General features: G+C 58.4%; 3 protein-coding genes and 1 non-coding gene across 4 annotated transcripts; 3 read left to right on the top strand and 1 right to left on the bottom strand.

Moving 5' to 3' along the window:
* The first annotated feature begins 2,550 nt into the window (after window positions 1-2,550).
* On the top strand, window positions 2,551-3,584 carry CISD3 (CDGSH iron sulfur domain 3). The gene is made up of 2 exons (XM_062017715.1): window positions 2,551-2,838; window positions 3,119-3,584. The coding sequence occupies exons 1-2, from the start codon at window positions 2,590-2,592 to the stop codon at window positions 3,296-3,298; spliced, it is 429 nt and encodes a 142-aa protein (XP_061873699.1). The 5' UTR covers window positions 2,551-2,589; the 3' UTR covers window positions 3,299-3,584.
* A 1,805-nt stretch (window positions 3,585-5,389) lies between these two features.
* PCGF2 (polycomb group ring finger 2) lies at window positions 5,390-15,301 on the bottom strand. The gene is made up of 10 exons (XM_062017714.1): window positions 15,249-15,301; window positions 11,757-11,896; window positions 11,405-11,501; window positions 9,141-9,196; window positions 8,555-8,605; window positions 8,356-8,464; window positions 7,779-7,827; window positions 7,518-7,616; window positions 7,078-7,158; window positions 5,390-5,899 (listed from the first exon to the last, which is right to left on the bottom strand). The coding sequence occupies exons 2-10, from the start codon at window positions 11,866-11,868 to the stop codon at window positions 5,555-5,557; spliced, it is 999 nt and encodes a 332-aa protein (XP_061873698.1). The 5' UTR covers window positions 11,869-11,896; window positions 15,249-15,301; the 3' UTR covers window positions 5,390-5,554.
* Window positions 15,302-16,670: 1,369 nt separating this feature from the next.
* Window positions 16,671-16,744, top strand: TRNAN-GUU (transfer RNA asparagine (anticodon GUU)). Its single transcript has one exon. It is a non-coding gene; the product is annotated as a tRNA-Asn (tRNA).
* A 3,350-nt stretch (window positions 16,745-20,094) lies between these two features.
* Window positions 20,095-24,337, top strand: PSMB3 (proteasome 20S subunit beta 3). The gene is made up of 6 exons (XM_062018240.1): window positions 20,095-20,173; window positions 21,136-21,320; window positions 21,696-21,803; window positions 22,478-22,655; window positions 22,913-23,007; window positions 24,213-24,337. Exons 1-6 carry the CDS (start codon window positions 20,171-20,173, stop codon window positions 24,259-24,261), a joined length of 618 nt encoding a protein of 205 aa, XP_061874224.1. The 5' UTR covers window positions 20,095-20,170; the 3' UTR covers window positions 24,262-24,337.
* The last annotated feature ends 40 nt before the right edge of the window (window positions 24,338-24,377 follow it).

Raw genomic sequence — 24,377 nt, 5'->3', positions numbered from 1 at the left:
TTCAGCACAGAAAATCCCTTCCCAACTCACTGCTGCTGCCTCAGGACACCAGACCCGGGGCATTGCTATGGTGGGAGCTGCTGAGTACAGAGAGGGGAGACAAGTGGGAGCAGGAGCACCACAAGGGAATGGGTTTTTTTTTTTTTTGCTGGTGAGACTTTTGTTGAGGTGGTGCTCAGAGGGATGGTCTGATTCCAGCTCAGCCAAATCTACATCCCTCTATTTATCCCTTCCCTCCTTGGGGTAATGGTGGAGCCGCTCTTGCAGCTCCCAGACACAAACCCACAGCTCCAACTGGAGCAACACCAGGCCTGATGGAGGGAGGGAAAGAAATGTTGGGGGGGGGGGCTAATTGATATTTCAAAATGTATCAGATTTTGAAGAAGTAGGAGAATGGAAAAACTCCCTTTAGTTAGTGAATATCACTTTAACTTTGCTCAGCACCCTGCCTCATCTGTGACTGTGCTCCACGTTACATGTGGCATCGCAGCTGAAGGGGAAAGTGCTGAAAAACCCCTCCAGGGCCTGGGTTGTGTTTTTCATTTAAGCAGCAAATGCAAAGTTTTAGCACCTGCCTGTGCTGCCAGGAGCCTCTGCTGCCAGCCATCTGCAAGAAGGTTTCATCCAACAGAGCCTGCAGACCTCGAAGTTGTGCTTAGGGGAGGGGGGCTGCGATCCGCCCATCAATGTTATGGGGGGCTCAAGCTAAATGATTGGCTGTAGTCAGGTCACTGTGTAGACTCAGCCTGGGATGACCCTGTCCCATGGGATCTGTTTGGTCCCACTGCTGAAGAAAAGGGGGAAGATGCCCCCACTGAGGACAGCCCCTGGCTGTGTGCACAGCCTGGATTTCAGAGGGATTTAAGCACATCCTCAGAGTTACAAGGGCTCAAGGGGGCCCATGGAAAAAGGATGAGCACAAAAAGAGAGTGGGGAGAGAAGTGGCAAGCTGCAAATGCAGGAATGTAAACCTATAAGCAGCTGTTTGTATGGTTGTTTTGGGCTTGTTTTTTTTTTCTTAAGGTTTTTATTGGAAAACAACACAACAGATCTGTACCTACTTTCTTACACGTTTGTACAACTGGCACGTGTCAGTGTCTTCTGCTGGGGAAGGCTCATGGGGAGGACACTCTGCTTTCATTTCTTCCCATAGCCAAAAAAAACCCACCCCAAACCCCAACGATTGAGGTGCTACAGGCAGCAGGATCTCAGACAGAAAACTGCTCCTGCCCAGCCTTCTGTCTTCAATGGGGAGGGAAGGCAACGAGCCGCGTTTGCTGTCCATTGTGTGTAACGCGCGTAGCGTCTTTGTACCATTCATGTGTTTGTATCACTGAGAAGTTGTCACGGTCCTTGCTCTTTTTATTAAAAGACTGTTTTACAAAAATTAAAGGGTAGTCTATAAAAGTGAGTGACATTGTTTTTCTTGAGTTTCTGGGAAAAACAGCTCCCAGACAACTTGCATCCCACCAGCAAGCTGGAAAGGCCAAGCCACAGGCTCATGGCTGTGCTGCAGAGCCAGAGTATGCTGAGAATTTACAGCCTCTTCAGTTAAAAATGTGCTGTGGTGGGTGTTTGGATGTCTTTGAATAGTGCTGGAGGCTGAGGTGCTGAACCTGGGGCTTGGGTTTTGGGACTTGCTGACCTGAGGGGAGTTTCCTACTCCAGCTCTGGGGCTGGCAGCACTGGGGAAGGGCCTTCAGGGTTGGGAGGGCTTGTAAAAAGGCAGTAAAATGGCCTCAGGGTGGACAATAAGCTGAACACCTCCACAGGGATATCACTATAGAGGCCAGGTTGCACGGGGAAGGTGGGATGGTGGAAGCTGGGCATAGAATCACAGAATCATTTTGGTTGGAAAAGCACTTTCAGCTCCTGCAGTCCCAGCCCTGCCCTCACCCTGCCCAGCCCACCACTGACCCACAGCCCTCAGCACCTCAGCTCCAGCCAGCTTTGGGATCCCTCCAGGGCTGGGCACTGCCCCAGCTCCCTGGGCAGCCTGGCACAGGGGCTGACACCCCTCTCAGAGAAAAAAATCTGCCTCAGCTCCTGTCAAAACCTCCCCTGGGGCAACCTGAAGCCGTCCCCCATGCAGGACATGCGGTTTCTGGGGACCGTGACCCCCTGGCCAGGTGGGCTCCTGCCTGTGGGGCCAAAGCTGAATCGTTCTCTCATCAAAAAAAGCGACTCTTCCCCAGCAGTTACACGTGGGGGGTTATTTTAAGAAAAATAAATAAAGGGGGAGTGCGGGGAGCCCAGAGGTTTGACGCTGAAAAGATGAACGTCCAGGGAAGTATCAGAGCCCGCATTTGGTGAGCAGAGAGGACACACACAACCCCCCCACACGGCTCCACGGGGGGGCGGAGGCGACCCCCCACATCCCGGGGGGAGGGAGGTCACCCGGCGGGGAGCGGGTACCCCGGAGCGAAGCCGCTGGAAGGGTGCGGGGGAAGGGGCCGCCGAAGGAACCCGTACGAGAGGGAACGTTGGCGCACGGAAGGGCAGAGCTCCCGCCGAGCCCGCCCAGGCCCGTCCCTTCCGGCGGCGCCGGGGGAGGAGCTGCGCTCGCCAAGGTGACCGCAGCGTGGGGACATGTCGCTGCGGAGGCCCCCAGCGCTTGTGACACTGATGAGAGCCGCGGGGGGCGGCGAGGCGGGGGCTGTCCACCGGTGCCGGCACCCCACCGGGCTTCTGCGCTTCCCTTCGGTCTCCTCCGCACACCAGATGCGCCGGTGCTCGGCCCCACCGCAGCCGGCCATCGCCGCCAAGGAGCCGTTCCCGGTGGAGCTGAAGGCGGGAAAGAAATACGCCTGGTGTGCCTGCGGCCACAGCAAGAAACAGGTCGGGCCGCGGACCGGGGGGCTCCGACCCCCGCCCAGCCGGGATGCGCGGGGATGCGGACGGGCCCGGGGCAGGACCGGCCCCTGGGGTCCCGTCCTCGGTCCGGAGCAGGGTTTGGGAGGGGGGAAGGACGCTGTTGCCCTCCCGAGTGCTCCCACAGCACCTCAGTTCGCGGGGGATGGGGCTGAGATGCAGCTGGGGCGGGTTGGAAGTGCAGCGGGAGAGCTGAAACACCTCCACAGCCTCCCCTGCCATCATCTGCTCCCCGTTTTCTCTACAGCCCTTCTGCGACGGCGCCCACAAGAAGTCAGCCCCGGGGATATCCCCACTGCGCTTCACCGCCGAGGAGGACAGGACAGCCTGGCTGTGTGGGTGCAAACGCACCCGCAGCCCCCCGTACTGCGATGGCACCCACAAGGAAGAGGCTGTGCAGAGCGCCCAGATCACCACCCAGCCCTGACACCCACGGCGGCGGCGGTCACAGAGCCCACGAGAGCTCAGAACCGCAGGGACGGGGGTCCTGGAGCCCATGGGAGTGCAGGACCACAGGGATGATGAAGGAGGGAGCGGAGGGAGGAGGCGATGCTCAACTCACACCCCGATTAAGCTGATTTTGACACCAGCTCCAGGAAACCAGCCCGACTGCGCCATGGGGACAGGGATTTTGCCTTCTGCCCCACGGGGGCCTTGCCAGGGATAGCAAAGGCTCGGCTCTGGCTGTGGAAATAAAAGAATCCACTGGGTAATGGGCCTTTGAGGAGTGATTTGGCATTGCCAGAGCAGCGGGTGCCCATCGAGCTGCGGGAAGGCAGACGGTGGCAATGGCAGCCTGCAGCATTTATTACATTTACAAAGCTGTGCAGTTTGTACAAATGTTTTAAACAATAACAATATATGAGCATCAGAGTATATTACAAGACATTAAAACGTCGTACAGGATGCAGACATACAGAGCAATTTGGTTTGTACCATATAGGAAAGAACAGAAAACAAAACAACCCCCCTCCCCTCTCCCCTGCAAGAGCCCCACACAAACCGAGGCACTCAGCTGCCTCCCTCAGTCCAGCCTGGCCTATTTACAAGGAGAAGAAGGTGTCAAAGTCGAGACAAACGGAGCCCCACCCTTACATACATTGAGCCCCAGCCTGGGGATGGGGAAGGGAAACAAAAAGAGGCCCGGGGGAGGCTGTAGATCCCTGGGGCTGTGCTATAGCCAAGGTGCTGCTGTTGAGTCCTTGATGGGGGTGCAGTCCTTAAAAAAAGACTGTAATTAAACACAAGTAATTAAAACCTACACTAACAACATCCCATGTTTCCTGACCTTTGGAGTCCGGCTGTTAGACAATTCCCGTGCCGCTTTGCTTTGGTTCTCACTGTGCCTGGCTGGCTGTGCGCTGCAGGCACTTGCTTATTGATTTTGTCATTCAACCCCTTCCCCAAGGAAGAGTGGGAGAGAAACCTTCCCTGAAGAGGGCTGCACTCATCGGGGCTTATGTGCTTTTGTGTTTGGTTTAAGTTGGTCCCTTGCCCAGAGGGTGCAGGCAGCCGGTGCCACTCTGCTCCTGCCTGGAACACGGCAGCACCTTCCCATGCTAGCGTATCCCCTCACTGAAGCCTCCTGGCTAAAGGCACTGCAGTCTTGGAGGTGAGGGGGGTTGTTTTGTTTTTTTTAAACCCCAGTGTGGGGACAGGAGAAGGTAGGAAGGATGGGGAGGAATGAGAAAGCTCAAAAGTGGCATGGAAGCCGTGGCGGTGAGTGGGACAGGAGAGGGGAGCCCCATGCAGGCTGACCCAGTGCTGCCAAAGCAGCCCTCAATGGTTTACATACCCCTCAGCCAAAATTTCCAGGTGGCAGCCAGTGCTGCCCGTCAGCCCAAGGGAGGTGGCAGCTCCCTTGGGAAGGACAGAGCAACATTCAGCAGGGCTTGTGCTCCCACCCCCAGAGCGTCCGGCCCTCCGCCAGCGACTTGCAAGTGGGAATAAGCTGGGAAAATAGAAAGAACCTACTTACTGTGCATAAAGGGAAGATTTTGTGTGAGGTTTTGCCTGAAACACCATCCAGAGAGCACACAGGGAAAGCAAAACCAAAAAGGAACAGAAATGTGCACAGCACATTGGAGCTGGGGGGGGGGGGGGCGGCGATGCTGGGAAGGGGTACTCGATGCCAACAAATGCACCATTGGTCCCAGCTGGTCACAGGCACCACGTTTATCAGACCTAGTGCCAGAAAAAAAAACCCCAAACCCCAAATAAAGACCAAAAGAAAAATGCAGGGCATGGGGAGAAGGAGCAGATTTTGGCTTCTGTGCTTGGACCTTACCTGTGCTTGGCCCTTACCTGTGCAGCTGGGCGCGAGAGAGAGAAGGGATGGGGAGGAGTGAGAAAGTGTTAGAGAAACTGAGCAGGGAAGGCAGCAGCAGCACCTGTGTGGTTCCCAGCTCTGGCATGCAGCTTCCATAAGTTAAAATGCAAAAACAAAAAAAAACAACCCCAAAAACACCCTTCCCCTCCCCCCCAAAAAAACCCCAAATCATTAAAAAATATCCAACCACATTTATGTGTCTTATTTGCACTTTAAATTAATCTGGTCAATCAATAGAAAATAAGTATGTATAGTCATTCTTTTTCTTCCTATGTACACATATATATTTATATATGTATATATAATATATATAGACATATAAAAGCCATCCAGGAGTCCCTGTGTGGTCGCTGCTTAGGTCAAGGCAGAGGCCACGCTGCCATTGACAGTCGCTTTGCGGCAGCGTCCGGCGGCGGGCGGCAGCGGGTGGCAGTTCGAGGCGCCGTTGAGCACGGGGCCGGCGGTCCCAGCCGCGGGGCCGCTGCCGGCGGTGGAGCTGGGCGAGCCGTGGGACGGGGTGGCGGGGCTGGGCAGGGAGGAGGAGGTGGCGGGCAGCGTGGCGGGGCTGTGGGCTTTGTCGCTGAGCGACTCGCACTCGGATGCGCCGCTGGTGTTGGTGCACTCGGAGGTGGGCGGGTGGGTGAGCTTGAGCCGCTTGCAGGCGGGTTGGACGCGGTATTTCAGAGGCAGGGGCCCGTTCTGCAAGCGGGAGAGGAGGAGATGCGTGGCATCCCAGCACCCTGTGCCACCCCATGCTACCAGGAGCTGGCCACCAACCCTCTCCCCCATGGAGAAACCCTCCCCTTCCTGGAGAAAGAGGGAGAAAGGCACGTGCAGCCTCCTCATGCCACCTGAAAAAAAATCACCCCTGGAGCAAACACCTCTGTAAGGTGCTGAGGGACATGGGTTAGTTTAGTGATCACAGAATCACAGAATCTTAAGGGCTGGAAGGGACCTGCAAAGCTCATCCAGTGCAACACCCCCTGCCAGAGCAGGACCACCTAGAGTAGGTCACACAAGAACTCATCCAGGCAGGACTGGAATGTCTCCAGAGCAGGAGACTCCACAAGCCATCTGGGCAGCCCCTTCCAGTGCTCCCTCAACTCAATAGGGAAGAAGTTTTTCCTTGTGTTTCTTTGGACCTCTTGTGTTCCAGTTTATACCCATTGCCCCTTGTCCGATCATTGGCCATCACAGCCTGGCTCCAGCCTCCTGACACCTGCCCTTCACATATTTGTAAACATTAACAAGGTCACCTCCCAGTCTCCTCCAAGCTAAAGAGCCCCAGCTCTCTCAGCCTTTCATCAGAAGCGAGATGCTCCACTCCATCATCTCTGTGGCCCTGTGCTGAACTCTCTCCAGCAGCTCCCTGTCCTTCTGGAAATGAGGGGCTCAGGACTGGACACAATATTCCAGATGCAGCTTCACAAGGGCAGAGTAGATAGGGAGGAGAACATCTCTTGGCCTATTGCCCACATCCCTTCCAATACACCCCAGGATGCCACTGGCCTTCTTGACCATGAGGGCACATTGCTGGCTCATGGTGATGGGCCTGGCAGTGTGAGGGCAGTGGTAGGACTCGATGCCCTTAAAGGTCTCTTTCAACCATTATGATTCTGTGAACGTAAGGAGGGGGCATCTGGGCATTTTAATTGCTTGAAATGCTCCAATTTTTAAGCTCCCCAATATTTCAGCTCCTCGGTGGAGTTTCTCCCATTGTTAAACTGTTCAATGTTTAGGTAAGTTCCCCAAATTTTCAGGTTTTTAAGCTGTTTAATTCCTTGAGCCTTCCCCTAAAGGACTGCTTTTCCACCTTCTTCTCTGAGACAAGCCCTGGTGTCGATGCCCATGGCAGGGAAGGGGTCAGCTCTGCTTACCCTCCTCCAGGGATAGATGTAGGCGATGTCCATCAGGGTGTAATACTCCTTCAGGGGCTCGTCTTCATAGAGGACTTCCACCTGGTGCAGGGGACAGCATCAGTCCCACAGCACAGGGGCAAGAGGCACCACCAGCCCCACTGGAACTGCTCATCAGGGCTTCATTATCCTCATGTGTCTCTCCCAGAGCCAGGGGCTGCAGGGGGTGTCCCGGGACTCCTGGAGCAAACTCCCAGCTTACAGGCAACGTGCCACAAAGGATGGATGGCCCAGAGGTGGCCCAGAACTCTCCCACCGAGGCAAAGCCACGAAGCAGAGCCGTGCTCTTTGCAAGCAGAGCAAAGCAGGGGATGGCCACAACAGGCCATCAGCCTCCCCACAAGCACCCCTGAGCACACACTCACTCACTCACTCACTCACTCACTCACTCACTCACTCACCTTGTACTTGCTGGGCACGTCCATCTTGTTGCGGAGGAACTTGGCCAGGTGCATGACGGTCATGGCAGCGGGACAGCGCAGGAACCGCAGCCCGTTCCTCTGGGGACGCAGCGGGAGGGGGCCAAGGGGAGAGGCCTTAGCTGAGAGTGGGCAGCTCCCACCGCCCTCAGCACACGGTCTGGGGGGCTCTTCCTGTCCCCCGTGCCACCCAGGAGGCAGCTGGGCACGGAGCTCTCCGTGCCGTGGTCCCACCACACTCACCTTCTCCTTCTCCAGGTCCCTGTTCTCGACGTTCCCTTTCTTTTCTTCTCTGAGGGAGTGGGGAAAGCAAACACAGGACAAAGTTAATGAAGGGGTAAAAAAGACAAGAGAGAAAAAGTAACTCACAAAAAGGGCTGTCCCCAGAGGGGCTGCAAGGGGAACATCCAGTGACCTTCAGCCTTGGCCACTCTGACCATGTAGATGCCCGAGTTACTGCATTTCCAATCCATCCCACTGCAACCAGTGCCCGGGCTGCTGCCTTCCCTGCCTCCCTCTGCACCGCTGCTCCAGTGACATCCTCAGAGGCCATCACGAGCACCAGGGATGTGGCAGCCACTGGGCTGAGCAAGACCCTCCCTCTGCCTGCCCATGAGGCAGCCACAGCAAGCACCCACAGAGGCTGCAGGAAAGGGGACCAGAGCACATGGGGGTTTGGGGCTCTTCTGCCTGTTCAAGCAGCCTGGGATAGGCTGAGTCAGCCCCTCACTTCTCCATCTCTGGAGTGGGAAGAACGGGTGGGAGTTTATTCACAACCCCAAACCCAGGCAGAGGCTTAGGAGCAGCCAGAAAGCACTACCTCGACCCTTCATAGAACTCTATGGACAGGCTGACGATCTCATCATCCGTCAGGTTCCCCTTGTCCCGCTCGGAGACTTCCCCACGATCCTCGTTGGACCCGTTGGGCACTGTGGGAGCAGAGGGAGGGGGAGGCTGAGCCACAGGGGAAGGGGGGTACAGCCGGGGGGGGGAGGGGGGTCCCCAGGGTTGACACTCACCCTCTGCCATGGGGTAGGCTGCGTAGAAGTCGCGCCGCCTCTTCATCTCATCTGCGGGAGGAAAGGAGGAGGAGGGAGTTCCACGAGGGGGAATAAACCCCACACCAATGGGGAGATGGGTGCAAAGAGGGGAGAAAGAGGAAGCCCCGGATTGCTGATCTGCCTGCTGCCCACTGCCAGCTCCAGCACGGGCTGCCAGAGCATGGGATGGGCACTATCCGGAGGGCCCCATCCCATGTTCATGTGTTAGTTCCACTTAACACAAGGAGAAACTCCTTTGGTGCTGAGGTGAGGGAGCCCTGGCCCAGGCTGCCCAGGGAGGGTGTGGAGGCTCCTTCTCAGGTTTCCAAACCCACCTGGACACGTTCCTGTGCCCCCTGAGCGAGGGGAACCTGCTTCAGCAGGGGGTTGGGCTGGATGAGCTCTGCAGGGCCCTTCCCACCCCCACCATTGTGGGATTTTCCTGCTGTCCCTGTCACACAGAACAGGAATGTGCATGAATCTGGGGGCACCAGTTTCACTGGTGGGTAGGAGTGAGCTCCAAACAACCCCAAACCCACACAATTATCATTATCCATGGCTGTACCTTTGAAAAGCCCCGGGATCAGTTTGTACACTATGTCCTGTAGCGTTTTGTCTGACCTAGGGGAAAAAAACAACAAAGAAATAGGAAAACAGAGAGAAATCTGCTGGATTTGTAAGCTACTTGCTTCCCTGAGCTGCTGACCCAGCCCTGCACCAGCCCAGATCCTCCCCACCTCCCTTCCCAGCAGCTCTCAGCACAAATCCCCATCCTGAGACGATGCCACAACTCCACCTCACAGGCAAACGAACCCACCTGCCCTCACACTCACCACAAAGGGTTAACTCTGGAAAAAAAACCAGAAAGAAAACAAGAGGGCTCCCTAAAATGTGAAGGTCTGAAGGCAGGATCTTCTAAAGGGCTCAGGAAACTGAGGAAGCTCAAGTCTCACACTCAGCATGGAGCTGGGAACTGGATCTGGCTGGGGAGGAGAGGCTCGGGCTCAGGACCCTGCAGGCCTGGCACAATTTAAAACAAGTAGCTCAGGTGAATAAAAAAAAGGTCAAAAAACCAAAGGGAGAGCAGTGGGGCTGTTGAAAAGTAAATTATATCTGCAGCTATTTCCAGTTTCACAATGAGGCCTTTATTTTAAAGCAAAGCAAATGCCCACAGCCTGTGTTTTCAGCCTCCCCAGGCCTTTCATCCCCAGTTCCTCAGTGATGTCACTCCAGCTCACGAGGCCCCACTGTGATTTGATTTATGACACATACCCAGAGACTTTGCTTGGTAATTTACAGCAAGCTAATGAAAGAAAAAAAGAAGAGTGGCCCCAGCAGCTTGATTGGCAGCTTAATTACTCTGGTGTGAGCCAGCCCCACTCAGGGCTGTGCTGCAGCAGGGGGATGGGGTGCCATGGTGTGAAGCGGGGACATGAGTGGGCAGCACCCTCATGGCCTGGATCTGGTTTGGGGAAAAGGGGGAAATAAACCCCTCACAGGTGCTGAAGGTTTTCTACAGCTTCACACCTGGGTCAGTGCTGTCACCTTCAGCAGCACCTCTGCCCGTTATTTCCTTCCCCTGGGAGGCTCTGTCTCCATCTCCACATGCAGAGAGGGATGTTTTGGTGAGGGAGCCGTGGCAGACAGAATGTAAATATTTCATAGTGAACCAGAAAAGGCAACAAAAAAAAAAGAAGGGAAAAAAAAAAAGGCATAAAAAAGTGTTACTACAGAAACAGATTCCCATGGCAGAGGCTAAAAAAAGGAGAATAAACCCCCCCCAGCCAGTGATGTATTGCAGCCTTTCACGGTTTCTATGCCAACCACCTGCAGAGCCAATTCCACAAGTGACGGGACGTGTCTGGCTTTCCCCAGGCAGGCACTGGGCTGGGGCAGAGCTGGCACAAACCCACGGGCACCCTGACACCTATGAGTCCAACCTGGCATCCCCCAAGGGACACAGCACTGTCACCAGGGAGGACGGAGCAAGTCTGGGTTAAACTGTGACCACTGGGTCTGTGGGGATGGATGGAGGGATGGATAAAGGGATGGACGGATGGAGGGATGGAGGAATGGATGAATAAAGGGATGGATGGATGAAGGAATGGAGGAATGGATGAATGGATGGGTGAAGCGATGGATAGAGGGATGGAAGGATGGATGGATAGATGGATAGAGGGATGGATGGAGGGATGGATGGTGGACGGAAGCATGGATGGAGGGATGGATGAAGGGATGGATGGATAGAGGGATGGAGGGATGGATGGATGGATGAGTGGAGGGATGGAAGGATGGATGGAGGGAGAGAGGGGTGGATAGATGAATGGATGTAGGGATGGATAAAGAGATGGATGGATAAAGGGATGGATGGAGGGAGAGAGGAGTGGGTAGATGAATGGATGTAGGGATGCATAAAGAGATGGATGGATAAAGGGACAGATGGATGGATAAAGGGATGGATAGATAAAGAGATAAAGGGATGGATGGATGAAAGGATGGAGGTGTATGGCCTGAGACACACAGTAATGGACACAGCCTCCTCCTGCTGCCACAGAGGACATGTCCCTGGGTCCTGTTCCCTCCATGGTGGCACTTCCCCCATCCTCATTCCCTTTTCACCTCAAATCCCCACTGCTGTGGGGTGCAGGTTCAGGAGCAGAAAGGTTTCATGCTGCAAGAGCATCAATGACCCTGGGCTCGCACAGAGCCCCACTCCCCATCCCGGGGTGCTCAGTGGTGCATCCCAGGGTGGGCACAGGCTGCAGCCACACAGGGCCAGGGCTTGGTGCCACGTGGGGGCACAGCATGCAGGGAGCCCCCAAAGCTCACCTGATGCTTAGGAGGGGTCTGGTTTTGTGCACTTGGACATCACACATGGGGCAGTACTTGTTTGTCTCCAGGTACCGAACGATGCAGGTTTTGCAGACTGTGGGGAGAGACTCAGAGTGAGCAGATGGACAGAGGACGGGGCAGAGCCCCTGTGCCAGCCCAGTCAAACACCCTGTGCCCCTGCACTGCCTCGGGGCTGGGGCCCCTGCCCCATCCCCAACCCTGCAGCTCCACACAGCGGCAAAACCCACCGCAGGGTGGGTTCAGACCCCGTGAAGGGTCTCAGTGTGGCACAGCCACCCTTGCTGGGGCTGGGGGCACCCCTGGGTGTGTGGGGGCCCAGGACACTCACAGGAGTGCAGACACTCCACGATGGTGGTGGCGTCTATGAAGTAGCCGCCGCACAAGGCGCACATCAGGTGGGGGTTGAGCTCGGTGATCTTTATCCTGGTGGTCCTGTGCATTTTGGAACAGCACCACAGCGGATCCTCCCTGCAGGAAAACACCCGGGGTCCCCCTTAACGGCTGCTTTGGGCAAGGATGGGGTCTGTAGGACCCACTTCACCCCTTACCGAACAAACCCAGGGCAGGGTGGAAGTGCCTGGTGCTCCCTGATGTGCCACACTTGGCCCCCAGAGCACTGGGTGCAGCATCCATGCTCGTCCCCATGCAGCCCCAGTTCCCTCTGTCTCGTGTGCATCTCCTTGAGGGTCCCCCAAGTGGGTCCCCATCATGGAAACAGGGGACAATCCCCCACCCCCATGTTAACCAGAACCTTGCCTGCATGTCCCTGGGCTGCACACACATACACACACACACATGCACAAACACACCCCCTAAGTGTGGTTTTGTTTTGATGGATGGAGAACAGGCATTTTCAGCCTGTTTCTATGGAAACCCCCGAGGCTGGTGCTGGCCACTGGCCCTGTGGCACCTGCAGGTCTGGGTGTGCCCAGGGGGGAATTCGCTGCCCGCCCACTCCGGCACTTCCACATTTACAATGGGATCCCGGGCCCAAAATCGCTGCAGTTTTGTTGTTTCCATGGCAACCACGACACTTGGAAAGGAGCCAGAATATTATTACAACCATCCAAAGCCAAGGGTAGAGGAGGGAGAGGGAACTCCTGGGCTTGTGTAAATGAGTGTGGGCGTGATGGCAGAGTTCTGGGTGTGCCAACAGCAGCACCCACAGCACACCCAACCACCCACAGGGGTGTACACACACAAACACACACACACACGTGTGTATACACAGACCACACACACACACAGTGATGGGAGATGCTGCAGGGTTGAGGACACCACGAGGATGGAGCTGTATAGGGCTGGGTACAGGATGGGGATGGGGATGGAAATGCTGCTGTAGGGTTGGGGATGCCACACAGGTGGAGATGCTGCAGGGATGGGGACAGGGATGGAGATGCTGCAGCACTGGGGATGCCACATGGATGGAGATCCTGCTGCAGGATTGGGGACACCACAGGGATGGGGATGAAGGTGCTGGTGGGTTGGGGACAGCATGGGGACAGGGATTGAGATGCTACAGCACTGGTAATGCTACAGAGACAGAGATGCTACAGGGATGGGGACACCACAGGGATGAAGATGAAGATGCTGCAGGTTTAGGGACACATTGGGGATGAGGATGGAGATGGTGAAGGGCTTGGGCACCACAGGGGTGAGCAGGGAGATTCTGCAGGGTTGAGGACACGATGGGGACAAGGATAGAGATGCTACAGGAATGGGGACACCACAGAGATTGGAGACGGGGATGCCACAGAAACGAGGAGACCACAGAGATGGGGCTGCTGTGGGGATGGGGACACCACAGGGACGGGGATCTCGAGAGCACTCCTGCGCTGGAAGGCCAAGGTCTGCCTTGCAGAGAGGGATGCAGGGGCAGCAGGGTGTTTGGGAAGCCCCCCACACTCCCCACAGGCTCAGTTCTCACCCCTGGGCATCCCCCAGGCAGGCATCCCCAGGTCCCTGCATGTTGCTGACCCCAGGCAGGTGCCTGCAGCCCTCAGGTGATGGGGGCCCACTGACAGTCTCCCCTCAGCAAGGCGGTGGGGAGGGGGGGGACACAGCTCAGCCTCAGGATGCCACCTCAACCCTTGCAAGGGAACCAGGCAGCTCTGACGGGCACTATTGCCACCGGGCCCACGGCTGCTGTTTGGGTGGGTTTTGCTGCTTTTGGTGCTCGCAGCCACCAATGGCAGCACAGGTCTCCACGGGAGGGGGAAGCCTGAGCCACCGGCGCAAACCAGTTCTAATAAAACCGGTGATAACAACTACAATTTCCTGCTACGGGGGGTGAACAAAGCCCTGGAGCCCCCGTCCCCGCCCCGGGCACCGGCCTCGCCGGAGCCCTCGGGGCCGCCCCGTCTCTCCACCGGCGCCCGAGGTCCAGCCGCCCGCTGCCGGATCCCGTGCACCTCCGGCCCCCACTTTCGAGGTCTTTTGTGTCTCTGGGCGGTGGCCCAGTACGATGACCCCCGGCCTCCTTCCCCAAAATTCCCCCTACACCAGGCACGGGTGGGGAAGGACGTTTCAAAGTCACCGGTAACTTGTACCCGCCCGGCTGCCCCCTCCCCGTGGGACCCTCCGGCGGCGGCGGCGGCGGCGAACTCCAGAGCCCGGGAAATAAACCGAGACGGCTTCCCCCAGCACTGCCCGCTCGCTCCCACACCAGCCAAGGGCCCCCACGCGCCGGGAACACGACAAAAAGGCTCCAGAGCGTGACCCCGCGCCCCTCGACGGCACTCGCCGCCCCGACGGGACCTCCCGCACCGCCTTCGGGATGCGGGACGCGGTACCGGCCTCTGCCGAGGATGGAAACAGAGGGGAGCGGGGAGGAAGCACGGCGAGGAGGGCACGGACACGCGTGTCCGCACACCCGTGCGCGAACAAGGACACACATGTCCCCGTGCCCGCGGCGGGACGTGTGCGCGGGGGTCCGGCGTGCGGGGGGCGCGGACACGCGGGGGGGGGCACGGACACGCGGGGGCACGGACACACGGACACACGGACACAGGGACGCACGGACACGCGGGGGGCACGGGCACGCGGGGGCACGGACACACGGACACAGGGACGCACGGACACGCGGGGGGCACGGGCACGCGGGGGCACGGACACACGGACACAGGGATGCACGGACACGCGGGGGGCACGGACACGCGGGGGGGCACAGACACGTGGGGTACGGACACGCGGGGGCACGGACACGCGGGGGCACGGACACACGGGGGCACGGACACGCGGGGGCACTGACACACGGACGCACGGACACGCGTGGGACACGGACACGCGTGACCCCGCGCTGCGTCCCGGTGTCCCCGCTGCAGCCCGGCCCGCGCAGCTCCCGCTTCGTTATTTTTGCGGGGCGATGGACGAGACACGCTTTGGGGGCCGGGGGTGGGGCAGCCCCGGTGGACGCGGGGCGCTCCCGGTGCCCCGCAGCCCCTTTGTACGGGGACAGCGGCTGACAGCCCGCCCCGGGGGGGGCTCCCGCCGCAATCCCCCCCCCCCCCCCCCGCCCCCGTCCGTACCGCACTGCCCCGCGCCGCACCGGTGCGGCGCGGGGCAGTGCGGTACGGACGGGGGCGGGGGGGAATCTGCGGGAAGCGCGGCTGTCAGGGCTCCGCAGCCCCTCGCCGGTACCCGCCGTGGCGGGTAGACGGGGAGGGAGCGTCTCCCGGTTCCCCCCTCCTCGGGCACCAGCGCGGCCGCGGCACAAAGCGGGGGGAGGCGGCGGCCATCGGCCATCTTGAACGCGGAGAGAAAAGGGCGCGGGGGGGACACCCGACGGCGGGAGCGGGGGGGCCCGGGGCCGCGTCCCTACCTGCTGGCGGCGGCCCGGCGGCCGCCCCTCCGCTCGCTGCCGCCGGTCGGCGCGGCTCGGCGGGGCTCGGCGCGGCGGCGGCGCAGCGGACGGGGCCCCTTTTTTTTTTTTCCTCTCTCTCGTGGATTTTTTGGTTGGGTTTTTTTTTCCCCCCCCCTTCCCTTCTTTTTTTTTTTTTTTTTTTTCCTCCCCTCTCTTTCCTCCTCCTTTTTTTTTTTTTTTTTAAATAAATAATTTTTTTTCCTCCTTTTTTTTTTTTAATTATTTTTCCCTCCTCCGGCCGCCGCCAGGCCCCGCCCCGCCTCACGTGACCTCATTCCTTTGGGGTGTTGCGGAGGAGGGCAGTGAGTGAGGGGCCGAGATTGGGGGAGCCCCCCCTCCCCCCCCCCCCGACACGGCCGCCTCCCCCCCCTCCCTTCCCCATCGGCGCCGCCCCGACGGGGGGGGAACATCGCCGCTTCGGTACTGCTGCCCCACACCCGCCGCGACACCGCCCCCCTTCGTGCTCGGAGAGGAAAGCAGAGCCCGCCTAAAAGCCGCTGGACTGGACTCAAAACGCGAGCTGGAGAGGCAGCCCCGCTCCGCTACCTGCTAACGGGTCCCCGTGTTCGCCCATCACCGCGGCACTGCTCGGGTGGTGCCTCGGCAACCCCCGCCACCAGCCCTGGGGCCGTTTTTGGCCCTAAATAGGGGAGACTTCCACCTGAGATGCGACGCGGGGCATCCCGGGCCCCGTGGGGTCTTCCCCGACCCCTGGGGCGTGGGGTCTGGTGCTCGACGAGACCCGTGGGAACCGCGGCAGGAGGGGAAAGCAAAAGGGGAAATTTAAAAAGAAAAAACAAGGGGGAAAAAAAGGATGGGAAAAATTAGAGGGAAATTTGAGAAAGAAAGGGGGAAATGGAAGAAAAGGAGGGGAAAAAAAGAATAGGAGGAAAGGAAAAGAAGAAAGGAGGGAAGAAAAGAAAAAGGGCAGGAGAAAAAAGGAAAAGCGGGAGAGAAATAAAAGAGGAGGGAAAGGGAAGGGAACCGGGGCGGGCAGGCTCCCGGGGTCACTTTTCGCCGCTGGGCTGGCCCCGCTCGGAGGGAAGGGGCACCTTGCGGGGAGCTCACGGGGGATTTCGGGAGGTGCGGGCAGCCGGGCTGCCCACGCGTGTCGGCGGGCGCTCGGTCCCGCATCCCCGCTCCGCAAGCGCCAGCCGTCCCCGCCGCCCCGCGCCGCTTCTCGCGTGGTTCTCAGCGCGGCCGAGGGCGCTTCCGTACACGCGCTGTACTCGGCGCCGAGGCAGAGGTTGCCGCTGCGTGATGAACTCTCCGCCTCGCCTGCGGGGCCCGGTGCCTGGTGTCCCGCTGTCCGCAGCCCGCCGGTTGCGCCCCGGGATGCCGCCGCCGACTGTGTTCGCCACGTCGATGGCACCCGGTACGGTCTCTGTGGCGCAATCGGTTAGCGCGTTCGGCTGTTAACCGAAAGGTTGGTGGTTCGAGCCCACCCAGGGACGCGAGTATTGGTTTTTTCCTGTGTTCTTACCCCCCCCCCCCCTTTTTTTTATCAGGACCGGTCCGAGGGAGCGGCCGAGGATGGACACGGCGAGGGCAGGGCAGACGGAAGGGGTCGGTCCCGGATCTCGTGGGGCGGGTAGTGGTGGCTTTTTGGCTGTGCAGGGGAAGAAATGGGGAAAATGGAAGAAAAAATAGGTAGGAAAAGTGAGCTGTCCACGCTCTGGTGGGGTGGTCTTTGCCCGCAGGACCGGGCTCTGTGCTGCATGGAGAGAAGGTGTGAAGAGGCAGGATGTGGCCCCAGTGCTCCCTGTGGGCTCACAGTTCTGTCCAAGGCACTGGGCAAGGGTGAAACCAGCCCCTGGTGTGAACAAAAGCGTTTCTGCACAGCCTGGGGTTCTGTCTGCACTGCGGCTTCTCCCGTAAGCAAAAGGCTGTGTGGGGATGTTAAAAATGGAGCACAGACTTGAGAGCCTGTTTCCACCCAGAGTCTGACTTTTGTCTTAAAAATAAGCTGAAAGGGATCCAAAATCTGCATTGCTGAAGTTTTTCTCTCTTACAAAGTCTTATAAAATCTATTTATGTTCCCTGCTTCCCCCCATTATTCTTCTCATACCAGAAATAATGAAGATAATGACTTAATACAGGACATAAAGCCTTGACAGGAAGATCCCTGTTGTTTCAAAAGCCCAGAGCCACAAAATGCTCCCACAGTGGTGCCAAATGGTGCTGGGGAATTGCTGGGGCTCTCCATGCCAGGAAGGGGGACTGCTGCTGCCTTCCCGATCCCAGAGCACGAGCCCATCAGGAAAGGGAAAAGCAAAGAGGTGCTCATAGGGAATCACCTCCCCACTGCCACCCAAGATGGCCAAGGCTGCCAAAATGGGCCTGGGGTGATGCTCCCACCTGGCTCTGCTGCTCCTTCTTGGTGTTCCCAGCAGACAGAGCTTGGCCTCTGACTTCACCCCTGCGAGAAGCCTTCTACAATGGAAAACACTTTACAAATACAAGTGGCACTGGAGGGGTTGCACCCTTGGGCTGGGTCCTGGGGCAGGTGAGCAGCCTCTGCCCAAGCTGGAGGGTTGCATTGAAATCAGGCAGGCTGATCTGTGGTGTATTTGAGAGACTTTCCAAACACACAGAGCTCTTTCCCTTTGGCACAACATCACTCCTCTAAATTAAACATTTAATCCTGTCTCCTCCAGGAGAGGGGAGAGCTGGCAAGCAGGGTTAGGGAAGGAAATCCAACACTGCAGAGCTAAGATCCCCCTTTCAGTAGGCCTCTGAATAAAAACTATCCCCACTGCCACTTGCCAGGCCCCTTCCCCTCCCTGGGGTGTGCTGTGGTTTATGGCTTTCCAAAGTGACTTTACAGACCTTATTGAAGCAGCACTTTCTAAAGAGATTGTTTTTCCCCCCTCCCTTGCCCCACAGAGTGAGTTTTGGTTCTTGGCCCTGGGTCCCAGAGGTGCAGAAGTAGCAGATGGTTGCACAAGGCCTGACACACCACAGGGCTCTGAATGGTGGAGTGGTACATGCTGGGTTTCCTGGAGTAGCTTTGGCCAGCTTTTCCTAGCATCCAATAGAAGATGCCAGGGCTGCACAGGGCTGAGCAGGTGGGAGGTGCCACCAGGCAGGTCCCAGCCTGGCCACCCTGCAGGATCCCAGCCTCACCATGGGCACGCAGGGAATGGGCACATGGGTGCCACGTTGGGCAGGTGCAGGTGCTGTAGCCTGAGAGAGCACCAGCACCACTGAGCAATAGCATGGCTGTGCCTGCCTGCCACCTTTGCAGCGTCCCTGCAGGTTCCTCCAGCTGTGCCATGTCCCAGAGGCATATCCAGCTGTGCCGTGCCCTGCACCCTCCTCCAGCTGTGCCGTGTCCTCACGGGCACATCCAGATGTTCTGTACCTTGCAGGTACCTCCAGTTGAGCCATGTCCTCACAGACACATCCAGCTATGCTGTAACCAGCTTGTCCCTCCAGCTACACCATGTCCAAGCTGATATATCCAACAGTACTGTGCCTTTGCAAGCACATCCAGCTGTGCCATGCCCTGCACCACCCTCAGCTGTGCTATGTCCCCATGGACACATTCAACTGTGCCAGGCCTCCCTGTGCACATCCAGCTGTGCCATGTCCTCATGGACACATCCAGCTGTGCTGGACCCCCTCCCACACCTCCAGCTGTGCCATGTCCCCATGGACACATCCAGCTGTGCTGGACACCCACACACAACCCCCGCTGTGCCATGTCCCCATGGACACCCCCAACTGCGCCGTGTCCCCCCGCACACACATCCAGCCATGCCACATCCTCATGGTCACCCCCGGTCGTGCTATGTCCCCCCGTGCAGTCCCAGCTTTGCTGTATCCCCCTGTGCAACCCCAGCCGTGCCATATCCCTATGATCAGCCCCGGCCATGCCATGTCTCCCCGTGCACTGCCAGCTGTGCCATGTAACCCCATGGTCACCCCCAGCCGTGCCATGCCCCCGCACACACCCGCAGCCATGCCATGCCCCCGCACACACCCGCAGCCGTGCCATGCCCCCGCACACACCCGCAGCCGTGCCATGCCCCCGCACACACCCGCAGCCGTGCCATGCCCCCGCACACACCCGCAGCCGTGCCGCGTCCCCGCACACACCCGCAGCCGTGCCATGTCCCCGCACACACTCCGCAGCCGTGCCATGCCCCCGCACACACCCGCAGCCGTGCCATGTCCCCGCACACACCCGCAGCCGTGCCATGCCCCCGCACACATCCGCAGCCGTGCCATGGCCCGCACACACCCGCAGCCGTGCCATGCCCCCGCACACACCCGCAGCCGTGTCATGCCCCCGCACACATCCGCAGCCGTGCCATGGCCCGCACACACCCGCAGCCGTGCCATGTCCCCGCACACACCCGCAGCCGTGTCATGCCCCCGCACACATCCGCAGCCGTGCCATGGCCCGCACACACCCGCAGCCGTGCCGCGTCCCCGCACACACCCGCAGCCGTGCCATGTCCCCGCACACATCCGCAGCCGTGCCATGGCCCGCACACACCCGCAGCCGTGCCATGCCCCCGCACACACTCCGCAGCCGTGCCGCGTCCCCGCGCGCGCTTCCCGCCGTGCCTGTGCCGGCCCCGCCCCTCCCGCCGAGACCCCGCCCCCTCCCACCGAGGCCCCGCCCCTCCCGCCGAGGCCCCGCCCCTCCCGCGCGCCCCGCCGCCGTCCCGGCATGCACCGCTCACTATGACTCTTCACTTTTCACCCCCCCGCGGCCGCCTCGGCCGGCCGGCCCCGCCCACACGGCGGCCGAGCAGCCAATAGCGAGCGGCGGCCGTGCGGGCGGCGGCCAATGGGAAGCGGCGGGAGGCGGGCGCGGCGCGGTGCGGGGCCTGGTGCGGGGCCTGGTGCGGATCTGTGCAGCCGGCGCCATGGTGAGCGCGGGACGGGGCAGGGCCGGGGGGTCCCGGGGGCGGCTGCGCCCGGCGGGAGGAGGCTCGCCCGTGGCGGAGGCTCTGGAGGCCTTCCCGGTGCCCGCCGGCGTGTATCCGCGTGGGCCTCCCCTCAAAGCGGGGCCGTTGGGGGTGGGGGGAGGCGGCGGCCGTGAGCGACCGTCTGTGGAGGCCGCAGCAACGGGGGAGTTCAGGCCAAAACGCGAGGCAGAGCGGGGCTGGTGCCCCGCAGGGACACAGGGACGCTGGCTTGTATCAGCACTGGTGTGACCAGCAGAACCAGGGCAGGGATTGTCCCCCTGTGCTGGGCCCTGGGGAGGCCGCAGCTCCAGGGCTGTGTCAGTGCTGGGCCCCTCACTCACTGCCAGAGGGACACTGAGGGGCTGCAGTGTGGCCAGAGCCGGGCACAGAGCTGGGGAAGGGGCTGGAGCACAAGGGGCTGGGGAGGGGCTGAGGGAATGGGGGTGTTGAGGCTGGAGAAGAGGAGCCTGAGGGGAGACAGGAGGCTGTGGCCAGGGGTTGGTCTTTGCTGGTAAGTAACAAGTGACAGGACAAGAGGGAATGGGCTGCAGTTGCCCCAGGGCAGGTTGAGATTGGAGCTGAGGCAGAACTGTGTCCCTGAGAGGGGTGTCAGCCCCTGTGCCAGGTTGCCCAGGGAGCTGGGGGAGTGCCCAGCCCTGGAGGGATCCCAAAGCTGTGGAGCTGAGGTGCTGAGGGCCGTGGGTTAGTGCTGGGCTGGGCAGGGTGAGGGCAGGGCTGGGACTCCATCAGCTTCAAGGGCTTCTCCGGCCAAAGTGATTCTGTGATTGCATGAGCAGCCAGGCAGAAGGGGGTACCCGAGGTGTCGGAGGCCCCTTCAGGGAACCCTCCCACCTGAGGAACTGGTGTGGCCCAAACTGCTCCCCCACAGCCCCGGTGGTACCTGTTACCCTCCTCTCTTCCAGTCTATTATGTCCCATAATGGCGGGGCCGTAATGGCCATGAAGGGGAAGAACTGCGTAGCCATCGCTGCAGACCGGCGCTTTGGGATTCAGGCGCAGACGGTGACCACAGACTTCCAGAAGATTTTCCCTATGGGAGAGAGACTGTATATTGGATTGGCAGGACTGGCCACAGACGTACAGACGGTGTAAGTCAGACTCCTGCCTGCCCGTGCATTCCCATCCTGAGCCCCTAAGAGCCATATTTACAGTAGATATTGTCAGCTTATGCTGTGCATAAACGTCTTTGTTTATTCGTGGGGGAGGGTGTCATAGCTGGGTGCCAGCATTCCCTTACTGGGTACTCCAATGGGAGTCTTTAAAATAAAACTGGCTGGGATTTAAGGTCACATCACTAGTAAGACTTACCTTCAGGCTGCATCTGGAATATCTACCAGCCTCAGACACATGTCAGGAGCTGGTATCTGTCAGAGCCAAACAACAGTACAACAAATCAGGCCAGGGTGAAGAGGAAAGAAGGAGGAACCTGGATGTGCTTTAATGCTGATTCTCATCTCTTGCAGTGCCCAGAGACTGAAGTTCAAGCTGAATCTCTACGAGCTGAAGGAAGGCAGGCAGATCAAACCACAGACTTTTATGAGCATGGTTTCCAATCTGCTGTATGAGAGACGGTAACTGTCAGGCAATGGAGTTGCTGTTTGTGTGTCAGTGGAGGCTGTGGTTATTGGAGCTGATCTGATTCTAGAGAGCTGGGAGGTTGTGGAGGGCTCCTGTAAAGGCTGTGTGTAGTATGGCAAAAGGAGACCTTAATAGAGTGACGGTGTCAACTGAAATTTGCTTGCAAAAGAATTTAAGCTCCTGGTCCCAGCCCAGCCCACCACTAACCCACAGCCCTCAGCACCTCAGCTCCAGGGCTTTGGGATCCCTCCAGGGCTGGGCACTCCCCCAGCTCCCTGGGCAGCCTGGCACAGGGGCTGACACCCCTCTCAGGGAAAAAGTTCTGCCTCAGCTCCAATCTCAAACTCCTCTGGGGCAACCTGAAGCTGTTTCCTTTTGTCCTGTCATTAATCACTTGGGAGAAGAGACTTGACTCCCACCTCACCCCAGCTTCTTCTCACGTAGTTGCAGAGAGTTGTCATGTCTCCTCTCAGTATTCTGTAGAATACTGAGCATTGTTAAAATAATCCTGTAGCAATACAAGTTTGTTCTTGCTCAAACCCCTGCAGGCTGCTTCTCGGTAGCCTTGAAAGGTTCCCTCACCAAACGCACTGTGTGGGTGTTTACATGGGATGTGGAGCTGCCCCAAGATGCTTGGACTGCTCCATGCCATGTTGTTTTTTCACAGGTTTGGACCTTACTACACAGAACCAGTTATTGCTGGACTGGACCCCATAACACACGAGCCTTTCATCTGCTCCCTAGACCTGATCGGCTGCCCGATGATCACCAATGACTTCGTGGTCAGCGGCACCTGCTCCGAGCAGATGTATGGCATGTGCGAGTCCCTCTGGGAGCCTGACATGGTGAGTAGGTCAGGCTCGGCTCTGGTCCTTGGATTCAGCCTCCTGCTAGAGAGAGAACCCAAGATAGGTGGGTTGGAGGCAAAGCTCCATCCTCTGGCACTTCCCGAAGGCCCTCAGGACAAGAGAGAGGCTGTGGCTCGAAACAGCCTTCAGGGAATAACCTTGCAGCGTCTTGGGTGGATGCTTTGGGTTTTGAACAAAACAGGGTGACTCAACCCTTGGGTTTTACACCAACTAAACCAACCTCTCTTCCTCAGGAACCTGATCACCTCTTCGAGACAATCTCGCAGGCCATGTTGAACGCTGTGGACAGAGATGCCATATCTGGGATGGGTGTGATAGTACACATCATGTAAGTGCTGCTCTCATCCCCTACAGGACAGGGGTGGAATTTAATGAGCTCTGTGTTAAGGGCATTATTTCGAGGGTATTTCCTCCCAGCAGTAGCTTTAACACACTTTTGTCCATTTGAAGTGTTTTATGTCTCATGGCTGCCCTTGCAGTCTGTGGCTGGGAAATGCCATGGAGTTAGACTCCTGCTGCACAGGGCTTCCCTGGCTGCGCTCCTGTTGGTGTGTAGGAGTGTGGCTCTTCACAGATGGGTAGCACTGGCAAGAGGATGCTCTTTGCCACGTCTGGGTGCAACATTAATGTCCTGACTCTGAGTTCAGGCTGATTTCTGAAGCAGGGTGTTCTGCTTGTGGTGCCGTTTCGCTGTAGCACCCAGGCACTGCTGCCAACTGAACCCCCTGGGGGGAATTCACCAGTGACTGTGCTGCCATTCAGCAGGATCTCAACCAGCTTGAGAGTTGGGCAGATGGGAACCTTGTGAGGTTCAACAAGGGCAAGTGCAAAGTCCTGCACCTGGGGAGGAACAACCCCCTGCTTCTGGTTGGTAATAGAGTGTGGCCAGCAGGTTGAGGGAGGTTCTGCTCCCCCTCTGCTCTGCCCTGCTGAGGCCTCATTTGGAGTCCTGTGTCCAGTTCTGGGCTCCCCAGCTCCAGAGGGACAGGGAACTGCTGGAGAGAGGCCAGCAAGATGATCAGGGGATTGGAGCATCTTCCTGATGAGGAAAGGCTGCGGGACCTGGGGCTGTTTAGTCTGGAGAAGACTTGAGGGAGGATCTCATTAATATTTAGATGCATGTCAGGAGTTTGGGGCAGCACTTCCTTTCTGTTGTATCCAGTGACAGGACAAGGGGTGATGGGATGAAGCTGAAACACAAAAAGTTCCATTTAGAGAAGGAAAAACTCTTTCAGTGCTGAGGTGAGGGAGCCCTGGCCCAGGCTGCCCAGGGAAGGTGTGGAGGCTCCTTCTCAGGAGGTTTCCAAACCCGCCTGGACACGTTCCTGTGTGACCTGATCTAGGTGGGACCTGCTTTGGCAGGGGAGTTGGACTAGATGAGCTCTAAAGGTCCCTTCTGTGATTCTATAGGGTTCACCCGGTTCTAACAGCCACCTGCAAGTTCATCTGATCCTGCCTGCACTAGCAAACTGCCCCTGCACACTAGGTATTAAAAGTGAGTTTGCTAAGGGTCTTCTCTCTCTCCTCCTCTAGTGAAAAAGACAAGATCACCACCAGGACCCTGAAAGCTCGCATGGACTAGCCCAGCAGCTCTGCTCGTGCTTCACACCCTGCTCTGCTTGGAACTTTTTTAAAATAAATCTCTCTGTTGCTGTGAACTTTCCTTTTCTTGAGTCTGAACACGGGGATTAAGTTCTC

The sequence above is a fragment of the Colius striatus genome, chromosome Z (genome assembly GCF_028858725.1).
Source record: "Colius striatus isolate bColStr4 chromosome Z, bColStr4.1.hap1, whole genome shotgun sequence".
Classification (NCBI taxonomy): domain Eukaryota; kingdom Metazoa; phylum Chordata; class Aves; order Coliiformes; family Coliidae; genus Colius; species Colius striatus.
Note: the sequence above shows the minus strand (reverse complement) of the source record. Positions and strands in the feature narration are given on the sequence as shown.

Coding starts and splice junctions, on each gene's coding strand:
- CISD3 (XM_062017715.1), top strand. CDS start 2,590: ATGTCGCTGCGGAGGCCCCCAGCGCTTGTGACACTGATGAGAGCCGCG. Junction 2,839..3,118: donor GCGGCCACAGCAAGAAACAG/GTCGGGCCGCGG, acceptor TTTTCTCTACAG/CCCTTCTGCGACGGCGCCCA.
- PSMB3 (XM_062018240.1), top strand. Junction 21,804..22,477: donor AATCTGCTGTATGAGAGACG/GTAACTGTCAGG, acceptor GTTTTTTCACAG/GTTTGGACCTTACTACACAG. Junction 22,656..22,912: donor CCCTCTGGGAGCCTGACATG/GTGAGTAGGTCA, acceptor TCTCTTCCTCAG/GAACCTGATCACCTCTTCGA.
- PCGF2 (XM_062017714.1), bottom strand. CDS start 11,868: ATGCACAGGACCACCAGGATAAAGATCACCGAGCTCAACCCCCACCTG. Junction 9,197..11,404: donor AGACCCCTCCTAAGCATCAG/GTGAGCTTTGGG, acceptor TTTTTCCCCTAG/GTCAGACAAAACGCTACAGG. Junction 7,617..7,778: donor GGGACCTGGAGAAGGAGAAG/GTGAGTGTGGTG, acceptor CTGCGTCCCCAG/AGGAACGGGCTGCGGTTCCT.